At 33.7% G+C, this 20,570-nt stretch overlaps 1 protein-coding gene across 3 annotated transcripts in view; it reads left to right on the top strand.

Annotated features, from left to right (window-relative positions):
• MTA3 (metastasis associated 1 family member 3) overlaps positions 1–20,570 on the top strand; it is a 219,487-nt gene that overhangs the window by 133,199 nt on the left and 65,718 nt on the right. For all 3 annotated transcript variants that reach the window (XM_056823423.1, XM_056823468.1, XM_056823507.1), the window contains exon 8: positions 1,183–1,282. In XM_056823423.1, coding sequence (XP_056679401.1) covers positions 1,183–1,282 — 100 coding nt within the window. The remainder of the gene's footprint in view (positions 1–1,182; positions 1,283–20,570) is intronic.

The raw sequence follows: 20,570 nt of genomic DNA, 5'->3' as shown, positions 1-20,570 counted from the left end.
CCTTCTAGGCACTGTCCTCTCATCTGTCATTGATTCCCAAAGCCTGGACCTGTTCACCTATTTTGTTAGAGAATCCTACTATATATGTTGTCTCTCCTAATTGTACGGTAAACTCTTTGAAAGGAAATTCTGTTTTGCTTTTCTGGTTGTATCCATAGCCCTTAGCTTAATTCTTGGTGCATGGAAAGTGATTAATAAATAGTTTTCTATTTTATTTCATTCAGATGGATGTATACACCCTTAGAGGCCTATAGCTAAGGAGAATGATATGAACTATAAATAGATTTGAGATTTCATTTTCATAGTGATGATATTTGAATCAATTTGATCTGATGAGATTATTAGCATTAAATGAGACAAAACCTTGTATTATATAAAAGATGGAGATGATGGAAGTTTATTATTTTTGTATTTATAGTACATTTCAAGTACTAGACTAAAATTCATGGCATTTTCCCCCAACTAAAAGAGAAGATATATGTTACAGGAGCTGCATACAGAAAAGAAAACAGTCCTGAATATCTAGAGTCTAGGGCACATAATTAAGTGAAATGTTTTTAAAGTAGACAGATTATTGAATTAAATTATAAAATGTACTGTTTTTGGAGAATTCAAATGGTAGTAAAAGACCTATATTAGAGGGAAGAATTCTAGAGCAGGTGAACAATGTAGTCTCAGTTTCTAGGAAGCTGATCTTTAGGGGCTTTAGCCTGGTCAGGGTTCTGGAATTCTACATTTTTGCTACTGTGACCTCTGTGGTCAGCATGGTCAGACCACAGAAACCACAGAAGCTTGTAGCCTTCACTTCTTCCACCAGATGCTCATGGCTGATAGTGCTGAAGTTAGGAGCACTTGATGGGGTTTCATGAACTACCTTCTTTATTTTGTTTCCTATCTTTTCTATCCCTCTATTCTTCCTCTATGCCCTCCTACACCCAAACTTATTTTTATTGACTTAATAAGAATGATTTATACCTAAGATTTTGGCCTTGATAAATTTATAAAATGTAAAATGATTTTTCGCATGTCTATATTTTGTTGTGCTCTTATAGTTAAATGGCTCTTAATTATCTGCTGAAGAATATAATAGTACTATAAAGGGGGAAAGAGAATAAAATTAAAATTTTCCTCTCTCTTTCTCTCTCTGTCTCTACTTTCCCCCATTCCTCTTGGTTTGCCTAGTGCGGTCGGAACCTTTGCTCGAGCCCTTGATTGCAGTAGTTCAGTCCGGCAGCCCAGTTTACACATGAGTGCAGCTGCTGCTTCAAGAGACATCACTCTGGTAAGCTGTTTTTTGGGAACTGGTTCCTTCATTCATTTCTTTATTTGGTTCTTCACTTGTCTTATAAAAGAGACCATCAAATGAAACACCATTGACACCAACACGTTATATTGAAAAAGTTAACCAGTTATTCTTGGTGTACGCTTATTAATTGAACAGGTATTATGGTTTAGTTGGATCATCAGGCAATCAAATTGTTTTTTAATATGATTTCTTTCTGCTTTTTCTAATTCTTGCAAAAATAAAGCATTCATAAATCAAATGCTAGTGTTCATTAACATAGCTATTTAAAATCAATGAAATATGATTACATTTTGAATAAGTTAATTTAGTTTTGTTTGTTAATAAGAAAATGAAAAATTGATACTTTGTAATTAGTGGTCATAGTAATATTGAAAGATTCCCTCTCTAGCTACTTTAGAAACAAATGTAGTGAATTTTAGTAATTTTGAACATTCCTAATTATTTATATAACCAAAATGAGGAAGTGCTCCTAATTAAATGAATGTTTTTGAAGTACAAATGAATCCGTTTACTTTCCTAATAGATAAAAATAATCCCATTGCTGATTATGTCTACATCTATATTTCCAGATGTAGTGATAGAAAGGTAACTATGAATGATTCCATTTTGTATCTCTAGTGCAATGGACCTGTAAATTGAATGCTTATTGACCCCCAGTTATTGGAATGCATAGGAGAAAGGCATGTAGATTCAGTAAGATATTTTATAGCATAAGGAAAACTTTTAAAAAAATGTTCTTTTTTTGTGGATAAAAACATGAATAAAAGCTATTTGAAAGTGTTTAAATAGCTAAAATAATAATGATAGTTGTGTTAATTGTACTCTAATACCAATAATTATGTCAGGTGTTTTGAACAGTAGCCATTATGGTTTTACCTGATAATAAGACAATCAATATTAGCTTCCAGGTGAAATTATTACTCTGCACTTATATATTCACTTCTTACCACTTTTTAGGGAGATCCTTACACGTGCAATTACTTTTAAGGGCTAAGATTCTTAGTATATATTTTTTTCCTGTCTTTAAGTATTTATTAGGACTACTTGCCAAGATTTTCCACACATTTAGCTGTAATTAATTGTGGTTTTAATGCATGACCCTATTCTTTATCTTTTTCTCTTTTATTTTTATACTCTTACCTGATGATCTCATCTTCTCCCTCCATTTGACCATCCATGTCTCTTAACATTAACTACTTGCAACCTATGTGTCATGCTGTATTCCTCACTATCCTCTCCCCCCCCCCCCCCAATCCAAATGTTTCCAAAGCCTGTCTATTTTACCTTTGTAGCATCTCTTGAGTTTGCCTGTTCTTACCTCTGATGCTGCCACAACCCTGGTGCAGACCTTTTATCACCTTCTGCTTGGATTATTGCAGTAACCTGCTGGTAGATCTGTGTGCCTTGAGTCTCTTCCCTGTGGCAATGCATTCTCCATTCAGCCACTAAAGTGTTGGTCTTGAATGCTGATCCTATCCAACCCTTATTCTGTAAAATCTATTGGCTCCCTGTTACGTCCAGGTACAAATCCAAAATTCTCTATTTGATATTCAAAGCCCTTTGTAACCCGGTCCTGTCCTACCTTTCCAGCCTTTTTACATCTTACTCCCTAATGGATCCTCATTGACACTGGCCTCCTGGCTGTTGTATGAACAAGATGCTCCATCACTTATCTCTAAGCCTCATCTCTCACCATCCCCATTCCTGGAATGCTTCTCCTCCTCTGTTCATATTAGTGATTTCTCTGGCTTCTAATCCCAACTAAAATCACACATACTGAAAGCCTTCTCCAACCTTTCTTAATTCCTGTGTCTTCTCTCTTTTCATTATTTCCAATTTATCCTATATCTACGCATATGTGTTTTTATACACACGTACTATATAAATATATGTAGGTATATATGTTGTCTCTTCCAAGAGATTGTAAACTCCTTGAGGGCAGGGACTGTATTTTGCCCCCTTTTTGTATCCCCAACATTTAACACAGTGCCTGGTATATAATTTGCTAGGGAAAAAAAGTAAATTGTCATAATACATGTAAAGAATAATTTTTTTATATGTGTGGCTCCTGGTCCAACGATGACAGTTATTTGATTTATCTTTGTATCTTCATGCCTAAACACATATAAAAATAGGTAAAATAGTATTTTCATTCATTCACACTGGCATTAGAGTGATTTTTTTTTCTTCCTCATATCAATTCGGAATGCTTTTTTACTGGGTATATCTTCTCTTGGATGTGAGAACATCTACTATCACTATTCTACACACACACACACACACACACACACACACACACACACACACACACACACACACACACACACACACTATTTTCCACTATTCTATATTTTAAATATAAAAATAGATTCCATAATTTTGAATAATTATATAAAAATTAAAATTGATGTCATTAAAAACTATTATGTTATTTTATTAAACTTTGATTAGGTGTAAGAATATTTTAGCAATAAGTTAATATTAACAATTTTTGGAAAATAGAATTTTGATAAATGTTCATCTATTAAAAAATTTATAATTCAAACCATTCTAGTTAAAGTGAATATTTCAGACCTCCCAGGTTAGAGATATACAGACTATTCTTGCTTTACAAAAATTCACATTATGCAAATTTGAGAATTCTGAAAGAAATTAGCATTTAAAAAAATACCTATGTTAACTTTATAGTACTGAGTTCTCTCTTTCCCCTTCTGCCCCTTGGCTCAGTGCTCAGCAGCCTCCCACCCTTTCCATAATCCATCTTAAAAAAAACCCTATTCTTCCAAGGGAAAACAGGAAGAGATCACTATTGCTACTACCACCCTGGTCAGGGCCTTACATGGCTTGAGACCTTGAGAGAGAAAAATTTTTCCCAGATTGACTCACCCATCTGGCCTAGTATGTCTTCCACGATTCTCTTGTGTCTTTCCCACTCCCTAACTCCAAGGTGATTTTTCTCTTTTTTCTGGCCAGATCCCAATATCAATGGTCTTGGCCTTCTCTTCCTCTCCCTCGTATTTCCCTGTCTCTGGTTTCTACATGTCCTTGAACCATGGGCCAGTCCTCTCCCTCCACAGGTACTTGGCCTCCTTCCTGCCTCCCTCTCCCATATCTGAGGGCAAATTCTCATTCTGTAAGGAACAGTCTAGTTAGAAAAAATGAGAACTGTCTGTGTATTAAAAATAGAAACTTAGTGTCTAGACTTTCCAATTTGACATAAATATTGACCTATATTGTGTAAGTTGAAAGTAGTTGTGACAGACATCATAGAATGTCAGTCAGACTTTTTCTTTAACCTTTTTCTAGGCTTAAAAACCCCCCAAAACTTCTTTATGAGATAATCCTTCTCATATGAAGACATTTAATCCCTCTCACTGTAATACTGATATTTCAAATGAATGTGTCTTTTGGTGAGTTACCAACTTATGAACAGGTTGGATTTAAAAAATTCATTAGTTTGTAACTTAAAATTCATTTTCCCAGAGAAACAAAGTTTTTTTTTTTTTAGTATAATTAAGCTCCCTGTCAAGTCACCAAAAGTCTATCATCTAAGACCACGTTGCCACCAACAATAAGTACTTAGCATAGTGTCTGGCACACGGTTCGGCAATACACACACACACACACACACACACACACACACACACACACACACATACATACATACATACGTATGTATGTATGTATATGCTCATTTCTTTCCCTTAAAAACTTTATATTTGTGGAGCCATTACTTCTGATTCTACCAGGCAACAGGGAAAATTTAATTCTTCTCCATTTACCCTTAGATCCAGCAAAAATGAACCTCTTTTCTTCTCACATCTTTCCTTGATTTCCATTAGAGGAAGACTCTAAGAGATATAATATCTATGATAATATATGAAAGGAATGGTGTATTTTAGAGGCTATAGAACTATAATTCTGAGGAGGTTTATGAGAGTCTTATTGGAATGAGAGGAAGAGGGACAGGAGGTTTTTTTAGTGGAGTTTAGCTCTGCCTCTTGAGGCAGATCTGGTTAAAAATCCATGGAAAGAAGTTGAGGGAGTAGAGTAGTGAGAACACTTACCATTGTTTTTATAGGCCACCGTCATGTCTTGGCTATAATAACAAATATTTTGGGAGAGCTTTAGTTAAACTTGTCCATGATTTTTAAAAAAATCTTTATTTTCTGTCTCAGAATCAGTATTAAGAATCAGTTCCAAGGCAGGAGAGGTAAAGTCTAGGCAATAGGGGTTAAGTGATTTTCCCACGGTCACACAGGTAGGAAATGTCTAAGGCCAGATCCACACTTATTCATAACTTGTTTTCATCAAGTCTTCACACTTGTGCCCATAGAGTTCAATCTGTTGGAACAGTGCTTTCATACTCTCTATTCTGATGATCAATAGGATTTCCAACCTTCTAATATTTGTTATCAATTAGTGATGGCCTCGTCTTTCATTTTCTTCTAAAAGGAATGATTCCTAGCTGTAAATGTCATAATCCTTTTTCTCTCTTTTATTAAATAAGATTTTTTAAAAAAAGGCATTCTTTTTATTTGTTGTTAAAATGCTAATATTTTGTTTTATGTTGTAAGCATATTTTCACGTTTTCACTAAATGCATTCTCGATCATTTTGAGAAGAAATCAGTGATATTCTATGATTTAGTATGAGAATAGTGTTCTTAGATGCATATCCAGAGTGAGCATCATTCTTCTTGGTGTCTGTAGAGCCCCTGGACCACTCATACAATGATTTCTGCTTTACTGAAAACTACCAGATATCATGAAAAGCCCTGATATACCCACAGAATCTTCTTTATACAAGGGAATGGTTTCATTACTTATTGTAATTATTGCAAATTGGTGCCTGGGTGGAATATATAAAATGCCGTGCCATTAAGTGAAAATAGATTCTATATCCAACTGGATTTATATGATCTAATTTTTATTGCCATTTGACTCGATGAGTGTAAGTGGCTATCAATAGTGTTATATGAACAGACCACATAGACCAGAATTTTTGAGCAACTCATGGAATTGGCTCAATCTTTTGCAGTACAAGTCTGAACCTCAAACCTGTCACTTAATCTAATCCAAATCTACACCTGTGTTTTATGACATAGAAGCTACAGAATTATGTGCTGTGCTCTGCATGCATGTGAAGCTGCAGCACTTGTCATTTGGAAGGATATGTTTGGTTGGATAGTTTCCCATGAATATGGCAATGCTAATAAGTAGTGTTACATGCCAGGTACTGTATCAAGTACTCTGTATATATTATCCCATTTAATCCTCATGATGACAACAACATGATAACTCAAGATAACATAATATAAAAGTGCTGTTATTCCCTTTTACTGTTGAGAAAATGGAGGCTGACAGAGGTGAAGTGCCGTACCCAGACCTAGTAAGCTTCAAAGTCTAGATTTGAGCTCAGTTTTTAATGAATCTAAGTCCAACAATCTGTCTACTGTACTAGGAAACCGCATGTGGAATAGTTTTGGTCTCCTTTTTGTCATTCTTTGTTTACTATAAGCCAACAAACTTGATATGTACATTTGACTATCAGCATTGCTGCTATCAGCTCCACCCAGTAAGATGTTGGATGTCACCAAAATAATTTGCTTCTTCGTCCTCAGATCCACTCCTGTACTCTCTTCCCTTTGTGGATTTTGTAATCACCACAGTTTTGAATGTAATAGTTATTGTCCTCTGACTCCTAAGAATGTCAGAGGGCTTCATATGTTTCATCTTTGTTAACTCTTTTGTTACAATTAATTAAATCATACCTGAAACACACCAAACTGTCGAGGATGGCATAACATGCAGTCTTATTTCACTTAACAGATCCTTTAACAATAATTATTTTAGCAGAGCCTTTCTGGGCAAAATCTGAGTGGGAATTTATGTTGGCTGAGGGGGAATAGATAATGCTACTGTTTGGGACGAGTTTCTAATGGGAAAGACCAGGCTAGGCTGAAGAAAGGGTTATAGTCTACTCATTTAATATGTATATAGGCTTGCCCAAGTCTAGTGATGGCATCCCTTGTTGAGAGGGTAATTCAGAGAATGGCTAGGAGGTAGATTTGTGATGAGGTCAAAGGTGAGGTGGATTGTACTGAGAGAAAGAAAATGCTTTGAATATGAATCTAAGGGACTAGTCATCCCCTTAAATGGAAAGAGTTATTCATCCTGGTGTGATGAGAGAAAATAATTCATTTATTATTTTATCCTCTGGTATTAGCATTTCTGGCAAATGTCATTTAGACTCATTATCTTTAGTTTCTATATTTATTAATGTTAATAAAAATCAAGAGTTGACATATGTGATATATTTAAAGTTTTTGTGAATAGAGTTTTGCTAAAGACAACCAATACTGTTAGAGCTATATATGTATATATTTGAGAAATTATTATAGTCTTTCTTATCTAACATGAATTAAACTTCATTTAATTTTTTCTTATCACTGAATTTTTTCACTTCATTGTTTAATTTATTTAAAATGAATAACTATTATAACCACCATCAAATAGCCTTATATCTAGAAAAATTGTGCTAGGAATTATAAGAAACTCAATAAGTATGTTTCTTATTCTTCGTAAGCTTGTCTATTAGAGCAGTTTTGGTATTAGAATATGTAAATTAAATATGTAGAAATACAATTTAAATGCTAGTTTTTTATGAAATTTCAGAATAATTAAAAGAAAACTTTTATGACTCATTTAAACCATGTTCTCACAATTAATATACCCTAGCAATAAATGAGGTCTTATTAAGAAAGATATTTTGTTTCATCGTCTCTATTACTTTTATTCCTGAATAGAGACTGAGGGTATTGATCATTCAGCTATTCGGCATCATTTATGAACTCTGTATATTATTTTTTTTTATATAGTATTTTATTTGATCATTTCCATGCATTTTTCATTAAAGACAAAGATCATTTTCTTTTCCTCCCTCCCTCCCCCCGTGGCCGACGTGTGATTCCACTGGTATCATATGTGTTCTTGACTTGAACCCATTGCCATGTTGTTAGTATTTGAGTTCATCCCATTCACGTTCAATGTTATGACTGTATGAACTCTGTATATTAAAGTACCCGTCTTGAACCAATATTAGTTTTCAATTACTTTTGCATCAATTAACTTAATTTTGAATCTTTTAAAGACTCTTTATAGCTCTTTGAGATTAGTGGGAATTTTGTGATAGCCTTATTTGTATGAGTTTTTGGATTAAAGATATCTTTTAAATTGTTTCTTTTTACCATTTTTAAAATTTGAAAAATTTCCATGAATATTTTATAGACTCACTAGCACATCATGAAAATTAACCTTCCAAACTAATAACAATGATTAAAAAAGTAAAAATTAATATAATTTTTAAAACCATTAAGTTATTACACTTTGACCATTTTAATCTAGGATTGACAGTTTTATGGGTTTGGGCACTGCTGACATTGGTTATTAGTTGTAGCCCCAAAGAGATTCCCTTCATGAATTGCTGCATTAGAAAAGTTTATAACCCTGCAACTAATCTGTTGATGGACCTCTCTCAGTTTCATTAGACTCGCTCTGATAATAGACATTTGCTCATGTCCTGAGGCCATACTTGGAGTCTTTCTAGCTTCACTTAACAACTTTTAGTCACCTGATCAGTGTTCTACCTTTGGCATTATGACGTAATAGAGTTGTATGTCACTGGAGAATCTATGTTAACTTCATGAAAAATATCTATATATTACCTATAACATTATAGTCTACAGGAGATTATAGTAATTTAAAAACAGGGAATATGACCTGCCCTTATTTTAAAAATCAATATTTCTTTTCCTTTACTTATTACCTTTTGTGTGATCTTAACATAAAATTTAAGTGAAAAGATAAAACAACTTAAAAACTATAAGACTATGCCTCCAAACAAATTTTTGCATGTTTCTGTTTAGTACTTAGCAAAAGAATACCATGATTTTCTTCAAAATTTCCTCTTGCAGTTTAGATTTGGGATAGTGGGAACCAAGGCAATCACTTTAAGTCTTTAGCAGAATATCAGTGTGGTAAAGACAGTTTTTAGGAAAGATTTACTATCCTAGCTTCTATTTTGAGGGAGGATTTAATTTGGGTGATATGGAGGTAATTACCTGATGCAATATCCAGATATGAGATGAAGGTCTGTGAATTGTTTGAATTTTGCCTGGGATCTATATTTAGAAAAGGCTTTCTGTGCTGTACTGCTTTTGATTGGCTTAACCTCTTTGAGAATAAGGAGCATGTTATTTCTTGGTAAGGTGACTGTTCATCTATTGTTACTGGCTGCTCTGCTTTCTTTTCTTCTCTGTGTTTACTATTTCTTTGCTTTTTAAGTCCTCTTCTGTCCTATAATCCAGTCCAAAGAGAGTTTTCCAAACTTTGAGGCATGATCTTCTCTGCAATTTGTGGTAGGGGTGAGGGTGTTGCAAAGCAATGGTCAAAATTAATTTTTTAAAATACAACTGCCATAGAAATACATACGATTTTTTCAGGGAAAATAAAGTTCAAATTAAAATTTATGAGTGTGATGAAAAAGCAAATTTGTTATGACAATGTATGCAGCTCAGCAGTTATTATAGTATTGCTCAATAAGCCAGCTTTCATCAAAGCCATTACCTGCCAGCAACTGACTTAAGCATAAGGAACATTAAAAAAAAGACAAAAAAATGATATTACCTCTAAGGAACTTATGTTTTTATATAATGCATGTTCAAGTGAGGTCAAATTTGAGTTAGTATATGTCAAATCTCAGTGTAAATATAATCTGTTATAGTCCATTAGGGTGAGTTCATGGTACAAGAGAACTGTTACCAAATTTTATTCTGTATTTGAACATTAAGTGTATAAATGCAAAAAAAAAATTAAATTTTTTTTATTAAAGGTAAAAGTAACATAATATTTATTATGCTTCTCACTCTCTTTCATTTTTAGTAGATATAATAAGCTGGTTTCCCTCCCAAAAAACTATAACATAAACAATGAAAATAAGTTGAGTATTCTAGATAACCATATGAAATATTCCCACTAATAATTACTAGTGTGTGACCCTGGGCAAGCCACTTAACCCCAAATTACCTAGCCTTTACTATTCTTTTTAGTACCCATTTTATGGATGAGGAGGGTGAGGCAAACTGTAGTTAAGTCATTTGCCCAGGGTCACATAATGAGTGAGCCTCTGAAGAGGTATTTGATGATCTAAGGATAAACTGATTCCAGGTTCAGCTTTCTGTTTACTTTTATCACCTCACTGCCATTATTAAGTTTAAAATGTTTATAGTCCATGTTCCTTATAAAATATTTTTTTTATGATATATACAGCCATTTCTGATTTGAAGGGGGAAAATCCACTGGATGAGTTAAAACTTGTATAAGTAAAGAAAATTGGTTTAAATTTATTTAAACAAATACCAGAAATTCAGAAACATGATCTAGAAAATCCCAGTCTTAAAAATAAACATAACCAATGTGGAAGTTTGTTTTAACTGACTAAATATTTTTTGAGGGTTTTATTTGTCTTAACTTTCTTAATACATATTGTGGGGTGTAGGGGTGGACATGAAAGGGAGAGAATTTGGTAATGAAAATAAAACTATTTCATTTTTATTTTGGTAATTTTGGTTCCCTCTTTATTTTTAGTTGAAATGTTAATTGACTAATCAATTTTATTTTTTCTCAAAAAACAGCTTCTAATTTTATGTATCAATTTAATTTTTAAAATTTAATTTTATTAATATTTTTTACCTTGATACTTAGTTTGGTTTTTTAAATTTCTTGATTCTCCAGGTTTGGTGGTGGTTATTATTGCATGTTACTGATTTGTTCTTTTGTTGACTGAAAAGTTGTATATAAATTTTCACTCAGGACTGCTTTGAAAAATTTTCATAATTTTGTCTGATAATTTTCCTTATTGAAATTTTATATTTTTTTCTATGATTTTTTTTGATAGAATCTTTAGGATTGTTAGTCTACAATTAATTTTCAGTCCTTCAGAGACTTTTCTTGAACATTTTGTTGCATTTTGTTCCATAAAAGATGTATTTGGTATTTCTATTTTTCTCTCAATAATTTTGTGATATCTTTGTTATTTACCACATGCTGAATTTTATTAGAGAGCTTGAAATTCTGAGAAATGTATGTGATTTTTTTCTCATTCAATAATCATTAGAGAACTATCTTTTCTAAAAATCTATTCCTGTTCGCATTTCATTTTTTTTGTTAGAGTCTAGATGGGAAAGGAATATTGAGGTGTTCTATGATTATTGTTTTCATATTTATATTTGAAAATTTAGTTCATGTTTTTTATTTCCTTATCTGAGATCATGACTACTAAGAATGTTTTCTTTAATATAACTTCCCAGAAACACAATATATTTTGCTCCAATCATTATTTTAAGTCTGTACAAATTGGATATTTGTTTGTTGTAAGTAATGTATTATTGCATTCTGTTTTTTAATCCATTCTACTATTCTCCTCCATTTTTTGGGGGGGGGGGCGCGTTCATCCCATCTTTTGCAGAAGTAATTTTTCCTAATTATGTATATAGACTGTGAGTGCCTGGAGAGTAGGGAGTATTGTTTGCTTTTCTTAGATGCTGCTTACTACAACTGTATTGGCTTGACTGTTAACTCTTTTCCTTTATTTTGTTTTTTATACTTTAACGTTTCTTCTCTTATCCCCCACCTCCTCTCTATCAAAAGGAAGATGTTGAGATAAGAGTATGTGCAACCCTAGTAATTTATATTTGATGCAGTCTCCTTTCATTCATCTACTTCTTTTCCCCTGCTTGGTCCCTGTTATTGAGTCTTACTCTCAATTTCTTCTTTTTCTTTTATTTCCTTCTTGCTCTGGCCTCTGAAGATGGATTTTGTTTTTCTTTTGTCTAATTCCTCTCTGATAATTTCCTTTCTTTAAATCCCAGTTTCCAACCTCTATACCTCTTTCCATTTCTCTGGTTCAGTGTATTTCTACATTAACAGTTTAATGAATGTGTATGTATTCAGCTTTTTGTCTCATTCTGATGAAAGTGAGACTTCTATATAACTTTCACACTTTCACACTTTCACACAACTTCAAAAGGATTTTCATTGTATAATGTTGCATACAGAATTACTATCATAAAACCCTTGATGGCAATTTTTTAACCTATCTCTAACTATTGATATACTCTGAACACAACTCTAAGTACAAATGAAATTATTACTATAAGCACTAGTTGGAAAAGTTCATAATCATGGCAAGTTGCAAGCCATATATGTTTTATATGCAAATAGTTTCTATCATGAAATATGAAATCCTATGTTGTGTACTAGATAAATTCCGAGAGTTTTAAATCCATCCAGGTTCTTGGTTTGTTTACCTGGGCAAGTCACTTAACTTCTATCTCAGTTTTTTTCATCTGTGAACTGGAAATTTTTTAAAATTAATTTTTAAAAAATTTTATTTAATTAGTCAATTTAGAACATTATTCCTTGGTTATAAGAATCATATTATTTCCCTCACCTCCCCTTCCCTGACCCCTTCCCATAGCCAACACACAATTCCACTGGGTTTTACATGTGTCCTTGATCAAAACCCATTTCCATGTTGTTGATGTTTGCACTAGGATGATCATTTAGAATCTACATCCCCAACCATATCCCCCTCGACCCATGTAATCAAGCAGTTGTTTTTCTTTGTTTCTGCTCCCACAGTTTTTCCTTTGAATGTGGATAGTATTCTTTCTTGTAGATCCCTCAGAATTGTTCAGGATCATTGCACTGCCACTAATGGAGAAGTCCATTACATTTGATTGTACCACAGTGTATCAGTCTCTCTGTATAATGTTTTCCTGGTTCTGCTCCTCTCACTCTGCATCAATTCCTGGAGGTTGTTCCAGTTCACATGGAATTTCTCCAGTTATGAACTGGAAAAATTCAATAGCACCTGCTTCCTAGAATTGTTTTTAGGATAAAATGAGATATTTTTAATGTGATTTGCAACTCTTAAAAGTATTGCATAAATGTAGTTATAATTATTTTAAAACTCTTTACCTTCTGTCTTAGAATTGATATCAAGGCAGACGTTTAGTAAGGGCTGGGCAATTTGGTTTATGTGCGTTGCCCTAGGTCACAAAGCAAGGGAGTCTTTTAGGCCTGATTTGAACCCAGGATCTTTCATCTCCAGTCCTGTTTCTCTATTCACTGAGCCACCTAGATGCCACAATACTAATTATTATTTTTAGTAGTTATAAGAAGAGTTGAATTTCTTTAAATTCAGTAAATCAAAGCTCTAATGAAAATTGTATAATGGAATGGGGACAAACTTCCTATGGAAAATATTTTGATGGATACTTGAAATATTAAAATTTTCCCTTTTATTTAAAGGTAAAGCCAAAAAGTTCATCTCATAACAAAATTCTCTTGAAATTTTCATATTTTATAATATTAAGAAAATCTGTACAATGAAAATGAAAAGTCAATGAGATTCATTTTCTTCTCCAGGTCTATGAAGTGACAAATTAAAGGTATGATAATTTTAAAAATAATGTTTTGAACATATTTCCCAATTTATTTGGGATATACCTGTCCTACAATGTATAAAGATGAAAACTCTTTGTTAATTACCACTCTCATTTTAAAGACCCATACATTTCAAAACGTAAATAGACATAGAATCCATTTATCAGGAATAAATAGATGATACATTTATTCTTGTTCTTGAGCAAGATAATTAAGACATTAAGACAGAACTTTTAAACAGACATTTGAACTTGAAAATCTTAATATGTTTAGACTGCAGGTGAATAAATGTCTTTCTTTGTCCAATAAAGTGATACAAATTTTATTGCTAATTATATAAAGTCTTATGAATTTCGAAGGAAGTTTTCTGATATAGCACTTAAAAAAAACAAAATATTGATCCTGACTAATGGTTAAACAATAAAAGTATAATCATTGACAACATTGTGAGAAATTTTGCACCAAAAACCATATCCATTCATCACATGGTTGTTATAGGTTATATCTCTAAGATATTTTAAAAGTATGAATGATTTTATCAATAAATATCTTAATCTGATATTTTAGTAATAATACGGAAAAATATCAGTGCACTTTGGGTAATATAAATAATTCTCGAGATGTGTCAGTACTTTTAGAGCAAAGGCTTTAAAAAAATTAAATCTCAACATTCTGTTTTACATTATAAAAAATTCTCCCTACATTATTCCTATTCCCCCTCCCAGAAACCTCAATTATATAACACATAATTTTTTTAAATATTAGTAAAAACAACAGAGACCAATCAGCAAAACCTCAACACATCAAAAATATCTGAAGATATATGTATCATTTCATATCTGTGGATCTTACATTTCTGTGAAGGAATGATTTAGTGTATCTTTTGATATTTCTTTTTTGAAACTATGCCCCCCCTTATTCTTTATTTTGAAACTTTCACCTTTGATTGTTTTGTGACCACCAACACCCCTTCTTCCCCCGGCCCCCACCCCCCATTTGCATGGTTGTGGTCAGATAGCATATTATTTTCTTAGCTCTGCTTCACTCTGCATCAGTTTATGTAAATGTTTTCATACTGTAAGGAATTATTGCTACAGAAAAACTTGCAAAGCAGATGCAATGAATGGACGCTTAAAGATCTGCCCATCAAGGAAAATTCCAGAGAAGAATGTGGCCTAGAAGAGGCAGTTTAATAAGTTGGCTCAGAAACTGTTTGAGTCACTTCTTCTTCTCTTCTTGGATATGAGGAAGAAGGTACCAGAGAGATTTTTCTATTCCTGTTTGGTTATTGGCTTTTCCTTGGAAGATTTAGGATACAGCTCTGAAGATTTCAAGATACTATCAATATCCCTCAAAGGCTATTCAGTCATACTTACTTAGCATTGAATATATAATAGATTAAGGAAATCCTAAATTTCCTCTTTCCCATCTAAATTCCCTTACCCTTCTTTCCTTTAATATAAATCCCTGTTTCCGGTATTATAGCAAGTGATTTGTCTGTTAAAAACTTCAGTCTCCTTACCAATTCTGAATCCCTATTTGAATCCAACTGAAAAGATAGCAGAATTGGGGGGGGGGGCGGAGAGGAAAGAATTCTGTCTTTCTAATTACCTTAGTTCTCAGTGTGTTTGCTTCCAGCTACCTTAAACAACCCAGTAAAAGAGCTTCCAATACAATGCTTATTCATATCTGTTCAGGAGCTTAGTAGCATAGTAAAATTCTGTAACATTTATGTAACACTGGTCATCCACTTTCTAATACTTTACTACTCCCAAAAAATGTTGTTATGAGTATTTTGTGTATTTGGGAATTTTCTTATCTGTGACCTCTTAGGGTATATGTCTTTTGTGGAATCTAGTTCATTAAAGGATATTAGCATTTCAGTTATTTGATTTGCACAGTTGTATATTATTCTCCAAAATGGTTATCCTCATTTGCCCTTTCAAACAGCATTTTTATGCTTATTTTCCTGCAGCCCCTCTGGCACTGACTATCCCCATCTTTTGTCAGTTTTTTTCTGTTTAACTGGGTATGAGGTTATTTTGATATTTATTTCTCTTATTGTAGAGGTGTGTTTCTTAACCTGAGGTCTATTAAAAAGTGGAGGGGAATCCATGGATAGATTTCAAGGACTCTGTGAACCCAGATTGGGGAACCCTCCCTCCCAACCCCCACCCCAATCTTTGTTTTTCAGTATAATTTATTTTCTTTATAATCATATGTATTTTTATTTTATTTTAAAACTTAAAATTTTAATAGGTTCTTAAGTGACACCAGACTGTCAAAGGGGTCTACAATACACAAAAAGGTATTTGTTCATTTTTTTAAGCCTTTACTTTTCCTCTTAGAATCAATACTGTGTAAGGACCAGGCAATAGAGTTTAAGTGACTTGCCCAGGATCACCCCATTAGGTTTCTGAGGGAGGATAAATTTGAATCCCAGACCTCTCTTCTTTGGCCCTGGCTGTATATTCACTGAACCGCCTAGCTGTCCCCTCGTTGTTTTTAAGAACATTTCTTCCTGTCCTGCCCAGGATAAAAAGTCCAGTGGTTCCCTGCAGCATCAATCATCAGATTTTCCTAGAAGCTATGATAGGACCCAGTGCACCCTTACTTGGGCAACTTGGTCCCCCATTTACACTCCTAGATTCACCATATTAGTACTATACTTAGTACAGACACTTAATCAATTCAGCATATTACTTCAACTTAGAACTTCTGATGTTAAGAGATCAACCAGCCTCAGAATTACAGGTGTGTGCATACCTTTCCTTTCCCCTCTCTCTCTCTCTCTCTCTCTCTCTCTCTCTCTCTCTCTCTCTCTCTCTCTCTCTCTCTCTCTCTCACCCTCACTACTTCACTCTCCCTCACTCCCTCCCTCTCTCTCTCTCCCTCTCTCCCTCTCTCTCTCTCTCTCTCTCTCTCTCTCTCTCTCTCTCTCTCTCTCTTAGATAAGTAATACCTTAAGCAGATATATTTGATGATTGGATTAAGAGGGTTATTTTATGGTTTGTAAAAAATATGTGTAGAACAATAGACTACAAAAAGCTTTTGGCCTTATCACAGCTTTGAGCATGATGGTCTAAATTGACCTTAATGTTGAATAAAAATAGCACAGTATCATGTTTCAGTAATTTTGTTCATGTATACACATTTTCTTTTTGATTGAAATGATGTTCTAAGCCCACATTTTCTGGCAGCAAGTAACATTTAAAAAAATATATTATTAGTGATGGAATTTTAACTGAGAAAACAGATGGCAGAAGAAATCCATGTATTTTTGCATAACAGAAAGAGAGAAATGCATGGCCAAGTCTTCCTTGTCAATCTTTCTCCTAAAATGCTGCCATTTGTCAGCTCCATCTGTTGTAGAATCTATGAAATGTGACAGTACTTTCACAACTGTTTAGCAGAGGTAGCATATTGTATTGATTTTGTTGTGGTTGCTGAGATTGAAATTCAGTGAGATATGAACAATTAGTATCTATATCTCAAACAAAAAAGGAAATATGTATGACAAGGTGGATAGTAAAGAATGGTCTGAGTTAAATATATTACTTCTAAATGGTAATGCCCTGAGCAGCTAAGGATTCCTTTCTGTCTCATGAGATTTTGCCTTCTGATTTATTTAAGGTAGTTTAAAGTCAGGTTAAACAAAAAATGTCTGATAATTTGTATTGGGTGTAAACAAATATTGAACTATTATTAAACTGTTGATACCCTTTGACCCAACAATACCACTGCTATGTCAAAGGCAGAAGGAAAGGTCTTAAATGTGCAAAAATAATTCATAGTGACACTTTTTGGTAGTAGCTATAAAATGAAAACAAAGTAGGTGCCTGTGGAGCAGGAAAAGACTGTGCAAACTGTCACATGCAAATATAATGAAATGCTTTTGTTCCAAAAAAAATGAATATGACAAAATCAGAAATAATGAGAAGAGGTGTGATTTAGATCAAAGTAAGCATGATATGCAGTATAATATACATAACTACAATAATGCAAATGAACCAATTAAAAGGCAGCTATTTTAATAAATATTCTTGATTCAGAACATGAAACATCTCCCTCTTTTCTAATGTGTGTTATTGAATGTTTAACTTTATGTGTAATCACTTGGTCATTTTTGCTTAATTTCTTTCTTTTGCTTTATATGAGTGGTTTGTTCAGTTCAGAGTTTCCAGGACTATGCCTGAAAACAACTGTGCTGTAAAACTACATTGATAAAAAAATTCTTACAACATTGTTGATATAGAAAGTATCCTGGGGTATATATCCTGATCACTGGGATCTTTCAGACATTGCATTTAATGAAACAATTTTTTAAAAAATCATTCATTTCATTTCCATTTATAATCATCATTATAATTCTTTTTTCAAGGATAAGGCAGTATTTTCAATATTACTGCTTTTTTATATGAAAATTTTAGGATCTATTTTGGAAAGAACATTTATCTATCATTTAGAAGAATGTGAAATATTCATTCATGGACTGGGAAATGTTATATCAGCTGAGAATAGCTCAACTCAGTCAATTACTTCCAATTCCTTTTCAGAATTATTGCTAATTGTAAACTACTTTCTACATCTTGAGTAATTTTTGTGTCAGAGTAAATCCAGCATTGTTGATTTCATTAATAAAGATCTTCCTTCTCAAGATGCAGATTGTAGCCTATCCCTGCCTGTTTAACCTGTCTAATTCTTACACATTTGCTTATATCAGTACTCTATGTGTTGAGGTTTTCCTTGCTCTTGATATTTCAAGGATGTCTGTGAAATAGTATCCATCAGTTTTTTGTTATGGCTTCATCATTTTTTTGAATTTCCAATTCTCTCCCTACTTCCTGATGTCTCCTTGTCCCTCTAAAAAGACAAGCAATTTTATATTGAATATACATGTGCAGTCATACAAAACATTCCCATAATTCCCATGTTATAAAAGAAACTGCAAACCAAAAGAAAAAGAATATTAATAATGTTTAAAAAGTGTGTTTCCATGTGTATTCGGTCATCATGAGTTCTTTCTCTGGAGATTGAGTAACATTTTTTTCATATATGTCCTTTGGAATTATCTTGAATCATGTTGCCTTGAATAGTTAAACCATTCACAATTCATCATCATTCAATATTGATGTTACTCTGTACAGCATTCTTACTGGTTCTGCTCATTTCACTTTGCATCAGTTTATGTAAATATTTTCACAGTTTTCTGAAAGAATCCTGTCCATCATTTCTTGAAGCATGATAGCTTTTTAACAATTCTCCAATTGATGAAGATACTTTCAATTTAGATCTTTGCCACCACAAAAAGGGAAGTTATCAGATTTTTATACATATACGTCTTTTTCTATTTCCTTGAATCTCACAGGGATAGCATCCTAGTAGTTGTATTACTGCAGTGTCCATGGGGCATCTACATGGTACAATGTATAGAGTGGCAGGCTTGGATTCAGGAAAATCTGAGTTCAAATCCATCTCTAGATACTTCAGTGCCCTGTGGACTAGTCAGTTAATCTTGTTTGCCTCAATTTTCTCATCTATAAAATGAGCTATAGAACAGAATAGGAAAAATACTCTGTCTCTGCTAAGAAAACTGCAAAAGGGCCACGAAGAATTTGAAACCACTGAACAACAGACCACAATAAATATTTCCCACTGTTGCAACGAATTGGAGTTAGGGTTATCTTTTTATATTGGTTTCGTAGAGCCTTGTTTATTTGAATTTTTGCAACATTAATTGTAATTGTTCTTAAGATTTGCATTTAATCATCATATTGCCTTTGTCTTGCTTTAAAAGCTTTTTGTTATCTTTAGCAATCACAGAATCACAGAATTTCAAAATCAGAATAGATTTTAGGACCATCCATTCGAATCCACACTCAAAATGGACTGTCATTATTAACACCGTGACAGTGGCTATCTATCCTCTGCTTAAGGACCTTGAAAGGGAACCCTCTAACTCCCAAGGACTTCTTACATCTTCTACTCCAACATATTCTCTTTGATCCCGTGATACTGGCTCTTGCCTGTTTCATGAACAAGTCACTCTCTCTCTCACAGTTCTACCAACAATGCATTAGGGGTCCGTATTTGTAGGACTTTCTGGCCATGCCCTTTCCTTGGTTTTAGCGTAAAACTTATGGTTGGACTGAATATATTTTTAGTTGGTCTCCAGTGGTTTATTTACAATAGAGTGAAGATATTAAGGAAGAAAAAAAAAAGAGGAAAATGAGAGAGATACCAGGCAGGAGTTCAGAGGCCCTAGCCAAGGGCGGGGATTGTGGTGGGGTCAGGGGAGGCCAAAGGATAAAATCTAGCATGGCATTCACCCACAAAGCCTTCTCCAAGATGAGGGGCCTCCTCAGAGGATTTTGCTTCCTGCAAAGCCAAGGAAAGGGAAATAATAAGCCTTGCATTCACCACATGACAGTCTAAAGGAAGCAACCTGAGGTCTCATGCTTGAGCTCCTTTACAGTGAAGTTCCACCACCAAGTCCCTCTCACAGGAAGTGACGTGAAATATAAAGGCAGTTCTTTATGTCACTTCCTATGTCTTACATGTACCAATGGTGGCTTAAACTTGACCTTAGATGGCCTAGGGGGTCAGTTAGTTGTTTCTGATTTGTCACTTGCTAGCACACATGGGTCATAGACCTTCCTCCACCATACTTACTCCTTAAGTAGGGGTATATACACATATACATATACATATGCTGTGGAGTAAATCTAAAATCCACATTCTCCTTCCTCTGCTTTG

This window comes from Monodelphis domestica, chromosome 1 (assembly GCF_027887165.1).
Source record: "Monodelphis domestica isolate mMonDom1 chromosome 1, mMonDom1.pri, whole genome shotgun sequence".
Lineage (NCBI taxonomy): Eukaryota > Metazoa > Chordata > Mammalia > Didelphimorphia > Didelphidae > Monodelphis > Monodelphis domestica.
The sequence above is the reverse complement of the archived record's forward strand: the minus strand, read 5'-3'. Positions and strand labels throughout refer to the sequence as shown.